This window comes from Rutidosis leptorrhynchoides, chromosome 4, assembly GCF_046630445.1.
Source record: "Rutidosis leptorrhynchoides isolate AG116_Rl617_1_P2 chromosome 4, CSIRO_AGI_Rlap_v1, whole genome shotgun sequence".
Lineage (NCBI taxonomy): Eukaryota > Viridiplantae > Streptophyta > Magnoliopsida > Asterales > Asteraceae > Rutidosis > Rutidosis leptorrhynchoides.
This window is the reverse complement of record NC_092336.1, coordinates 141,123,894-141,130,114: the sequence shown is the minus strand read 5'-3', so window position 1 is coordinate 141,130,114 and position 6,221 is coordinate 141,123,894. Positions and strand designations below refer to the sequence as shown.

General features: G+C 32.9%; 1 protein-coding gene across 1 annotated transcript; it reads right to left on the bottom strand.

Annotated features, from left to right (window-relative positions):
- Positions 1-3,558: 3,558 nt before the first annotated feature.
- On the bottom strand, positions 3,559-4,650 carry LOC139841077 (cytosolic sulfotransferase 13-like). Its single transcript, XM_071831310.1, has 2 exons — positions 4,312-4,650; positions 3,559-4,254 (listed from the first exon to the last, which is right to left on the bottom strand). The coding sequence occupies exons 1-2, from the start codon at positions 4,648-4,650 to the stop codon at positions 3,559-3,561; spliced, it is 1,035 nt and encodes a 344-aa protein (XP_071687411.1).
- Positions 4,651-6,221: the final 1,571 nt, after the last annotated feature.

The window sequence follows — 6,221 nt, the reverse complement described above, 5'->3', positions numbered from 1 at the left end:
CATGCTTTCTTTGGGGTTGCGGGTTCAAACAACGACTTAAACGTCTTGAATGATGATAATCTCTTCAACTCAATGCTTAATGAAGAAATACAAGACATTCCTTTTACTGTAAATGGGGTTGAGTACAAAATAGGATATTACCTAGCCGATGGTATATATCCCGGGTGGGCATCATTTGTTAAGGCGTTTTCAAGTGCAAATGATGAAAAACGTAAGTACTTTTCGAAGAAACGAGCAGCGGCACACAAGGATGTTGAGAGGACTTTTGGTATTTTACAAGGGAGTTGGCATATACTACAACAACCAGCAAGGGCATATAGCATCAATGTTATGAAACAAATGATGTATACTCACATCATCTTACACAATATAATTGTTGAGGATAATGATTTTGCTCTAACCGAAAATGATTGAGTTTACGAACCCGTTCGTAATATGCAAACAACTTGGATCAAGAGGTGTGAAATTCACAGGAGGAGGACGAAAGATTTACGAGATAGGGAAGTGCATGAGGGCCTAGGATCGGATTTGGTTGAACATGTTTGGGCTAATCGTGAGATGTCGGGGACGAATTAAGTATTGTGTTTTTATTAAGTAATGCATTTTTTTAAGTATTTTTTTAAGTATTTTTTTATTTAATTAATGTATTTTTTTTATTAATGAAATTTAATTTGGTATATGTTTTTATATTTTTAATATATAATTAAACTAAATAATTAATAAAAAAAAATAAGATTTAACACTAAAATTGAACATTGAACGGTTTCTCTTGTTTTGGCCTCATTGTTAAATCTCAATGTTAAGTTTATAACACTGAGATTTAACACTGAGCTCAGTATCACGACTCCTAGTGCTCTTAAACTTAAATCTCAATATATATATTAACATATCTTAAAGGGATAGTGAACCATCGGTTAAACCCATAAAATAAACGAGCTGATTAGTCTTTTCCATAGTGTGTGAGTACATATACGAACGATTATTATATTATTTTTGCAAACTCCGTGCATATTTCATGTGACTTACACGGATATATAAAAGTTGTCTATCAACTGGCTCAGTCTACTAAGTAGACTTCTATTTTTTACCACTGAAGCTTGACTTGAGTTATATGGGGTGTGATTCAACTTGGGGTATTGTCAATCCAGGTTCAATTCCCACTCCAAACAGGGTGCCAATCCAGGGGTACCCAAATTTTATTATTACGTTTATTTAAAACATAAGGAAATGAAGATGTTAGAAATATTTTGGTCATTTCAAGTGAATAAGAGATTTATGATGAGAAAAATTTTAAACTTTTTGAACTCATAATCAAGAAATGTTAATTGATAATTTCGTAAATCCACATAAATTTGGTAGGCATAATTATGCAGACAGCCCTTTGATTTGTATAAATTACGCATTCTCTCTCTAAACTTTTTTTTCTTGCGTGAACAATTCTCGTGGTGTGTTTGTATATAGAGTCCCTAAGAATGACGAAGGTTAAAAAATTTCGTTAAGTCACATCACATGTACAATGCGTGTAAGGTGACTTAATTTTCATAGCGTCCGTTAATCTTAGGGACTTTACGTGCAAGATTGACAAACTACGATGACTCTTTGCGCAAGAAAAATTGTTTAGCGTGTGAGATTGTAGTATGAGCAAATAATAGTGACTGTCGCATAATTATGTCTCGATCATCTTGTAAAATGGTTGAAGAAAATTTATAATCTTCATTTTATCAATCAAGCTTCTTAAGCTATTGAATTGGAATCACAATTACCCGACGACTCGTGCTATCAAAAAATTGATATATATATTATATTATTAAATTATTAATTATTAAATATTGTGCAAAAAATAACATAGACATTGCACATATCATTACAAACTATAGCAAACACTTCCTATTGAAGACGGTACTTTTTAAAAAGAAACACAATACTTTAAAGGGAAAAGTATATGAAAATGCATTGAACTTTTAATAAATTCCTATTGTATGCATTCAACTTTCAGATCTTCTATTGTATGCATTTAACATTCTAAATTGTCCTATTGTATGCATTTAACCTGCTATAATAGGTAACCTTTCAGGTTACCTCAATTTCACTTCTAGATATTTACATTATTAGTCCCTCACTTTTATAAATCCTAATTTTATTAGTCCCTCATGTAACTTATTATCCTAATTTTTTTAACATAATTCTTTACCTTCTTGGTCCATCTTCATCTTCATACATTCATTATCAAATTTTTTTAGAACTGCAACTTATTAGGGTAATTCCTAAATGAGTTCATCCTTAATCATCCCTATTTGAGAGTTCATCCTTACTTTTAAACCACAATCAAATTGTATGGCACCAGCAACAGATCCACTTAAACCATCAAATATAAAAAACTTCAAAATCTATCAAAAATTATATAAACCCACACCAAAAACCCACACCAAAAATTTATAGCAGCAACAAGTGATACGTTATGCACCAGCGCCGCCGCCGGAATGCGTTATTCCGGCACCAAATCGATTACGAATTCCGACACTAAATCAATTACAAATGCGTGCTTCGTTTACGAATTCAGATCTGGAAATAAGATATTAAATAATCTATAAATAACAGGTCATCGGAAAAGATATTAGCACCGGAGTGAGGGTTAATGTTACTGTTGATGGTGGTTCCGCCGGTGATTGTGGTTCCTGTTGATGGAACTATGGTTCAGACGACGTCATCAATAATCGGATCAAAGGTTTCAGATCGATTGTGGTATTGAATCGATGTGTACCTGAATTCACCTAATTAATCAAATACATAAATGATAAATTAGGGGATTTGTTGGAGTCTGCTACTTATAACAAAGATACATTTTGAATTCTATAGATTAAATTTTTAAATAGCAGTAAATTATAACAAAGATACATTTGTTGGTTATTTTTTTAGAAGGTAAAATTGAGGATGTACATAAAATTTGAGATTTTGAATTTTTTTGGGGGTTTCATTTTTAGTTACGTTTTTGATTTTGATTGTGTAAAATAAATATAGGAATATTAATTTGGTGAAGAAATATTAGGATTCATGATTTTGGATGATTGAAAATGAATGTGGATGATGAAGATGATTAAAACACTTTTTGTTTATGTTTATAATCACAATTTTGGTTTTGATTATGTTTAAAAGATGGGGATGAAGATGAATGGAAGATGATGAAGATAAATGGAAGATGATGAGGAACCAATGAAATTAGGATTTACAAACATGAGAGACTAATAATGTAAATATATCTAATAGAAGGTTATCTATTATAGCAGGTTAAATACATACAATAGGACAATTTAGAAAGTTGAATGCATACAATAGGAGATCTGAAAGTTAGATGCATACAATAAAAATTTAGTAAAAGTTCAATGCATTTTCATATACTTTTCCATACTTTAAACGATAGCAGATTAAATTTGGCCAAGTATGGCAACGAACGTATAGCCTCGCTTTATTGAACTGTTGGCATACGCCTCAACAACGTTTACTACTCGAATAATTCATCTGAATAAGAGTGAACTCGGGGGATCGAACATCATAACATCGCTAGAAAGAGATATCCAAACCTAGGAACTTTTCATTTGTAATTTGGTTTAAAATCTGGCTCATTTCATCCTTGAGATGATTACTCCAATCCCCAACTTTCCCTTCTCTAAAAAACGCGTTATTCGGTATGCCTTCATGTAAATTTCCAACCTTATTAACCTCACTTAAGTTGTCAAAACTACATAGATTAACAATTTCTTCCACCGCACCTTTAGCCTCTTCTTCCTCAGTAAAAGGGTATCCCAAGAACATTGCGAGTCGCTTAACATTATTCATGGTGTCCATTTTCATACCTTCATATGTTAAAAACATAACCTTGTGTTTGTGTTCTAAACTAGCCTTATGGTAACCTTTCACATGGTCCCAATATGGCCCTAATGGCATCACCCCTTTACTAAATAACTCGAAGGCCTCTTCAATTGTCATTAGAGTACGCGTTTTGTCTCTCAATATGTTCGCAAAGTGAAACATAGAGACCAAAACGTCTTTAGGGTTCCTACATAAATAAACTACGCGACAACCAGAATCAAGAATTGTTTGAGGTAACGAAGTGTAAGGTATATGTGTTGCAAAGAGACGTGGCGAATATTGATCATCATAAGTTGGTGTGTTTCTAAGAATTACGGATTCAACGAAGGGTACACATTTATGAGGATTAGAACTAAGCAGAGGGTGAGTTGAAACACAACTTGTTTTCTTGTTGGCAAGATGCCCCCGCCCATTATCAACTGAGCTGCTCGCCATTAACGCAACACAGTTGGTTTGTAACTCATTTCTACGTACTATAGCAAAAACGAGCGCCTTGAGCCAAGTTGTCCCGGATTTTGGTAATGTGGCTAAGTAGATATCGGTTTGACGAGCTTTAAAACCATCTTGCACAGCCATCACGGTCTCAGCTGAGATTCGACGCTTAGACTGATGCCAAAAGCCTTGGTACAAGTATAGATTTTCGGATATCCAACCTTTCTCTTTTGGCAGCGTTATCAATTTATCTTTGTATTTATCGAAAATGAGAGACAGATTCGCCATTTCTTGATTATCTTCATTGTTAGATTTTCTTGGAGAGGGTTGAGAAGATATAGGAATCGACATTTGAAGGATTCTGACTGCTGAGAAAATAGAGTTGTTTATTTATAGATCCAATTCGTCTTTTTTGGTTTTACGATTTTTAATTTTAAATGTTGTACGAGTACAAAGTACAATTAGGGAATCGGAAAATCTTATGAAACCAAGAGGAAATATTTTATGGGTTCTAAAAATAATCGGTTATAGAGTCACTTGTTGCGTAAAGTAATTGATTATTCCGTATAAGTATGTGTAAAGTGAGAAGATTTTATTGCATGAATCCAATAAACCATATAAACGGAAAAGTAATTAACAAGTGAAAAAATTGAGATTTAAAAAGCCAAATGACAAAGTTAGACGATATAAACACTAAATAAGGGCAATTAGAAAATGATATATCGATCAATTACTATTTACTAAAACATTCTAAATATCGTACTCCATATTTAAGTTATTTTATTGATTGACATGGGCGGTGAATAATAAAAGTAGAAAGTAAAAATATTTAACTCACTAATTGAGATGGACGGTGACTAATCTATCTATCTATACATCTTAATAAATCAAGGGATTAAATCCAATGTGACACCTCCACATTAATCGCTGACGTGGCATCCAACATGTACATTTTTAATTAGTTCATAATAATAAGTGCTAATGACATTAAATTACAGGTGGCCAAAATTTCAAATCCATTAACCCTAAATCGGTTTCAAACGCCATGTCGAACCCGATTTTTAGCATTTTCTTCAGTAATCACGTTTCTTCAGTATTTTCTTCCTCAAACCTAGGGTTCCAAATAAAATCTTCAAATCAACAAAGAAATCCAAAGTATACATCTGTAAACCTGCGTTTCATATAATCATCGTTCCTCCCATACATGGAATCTCTAATTCATCCGCTACAAACCTAAAAACATCGATCGATTCAATGAGATTGATCTGCTACAAAACCTTAAACTCCTAAATCCGTTTTTAAACCGATTCAATCGAAAAAAAACCTAAAGTGAATCGATTCTTAAATCGGTAATTTTTCAGCACATAATCGTTTGATTATGTAGTTAGGTCATTCTGATCGATTTATTTGTGTGTTTGATTGCCGGTTAGTTTCACCTTTGTAATCATTAAAAGCCTTCGATTATCACGTTTCACATACGACGATTTTGGTTGTAGGTGGAATTAGAGTTTGATTGATTTGTTAATGACCCTAATTTCTTCACTTTTGTTTTCTTCATATCGTTATAATCGATTCGCGTACCGTATTCAAAACGTAAGGTGTATGATTATATTACATGTTTACTTCAATGTTTTTTGTAATATGATACACTGGGTACGTTTTAACGTTTGGGAAGTTTTATTGATTCCGGAAGACAAACACAAACAATGTGGCAACCAAAGTAAGGTGGTTAATGTTTGTGTTTTTATCAGACTTGAGGAAGCTTTTGCCACTTATTGTAAAATAGCAATTTATTTCCATCACATGTTAAATAAATCTTAAAACTCTTTCATGTACATAATGTTTCAGGAAAATGTTGAATTTGAATCGGAACATGAAAATCCAGTGAGGTACGTCCATTGATACAGCGTAAACCCGAATTC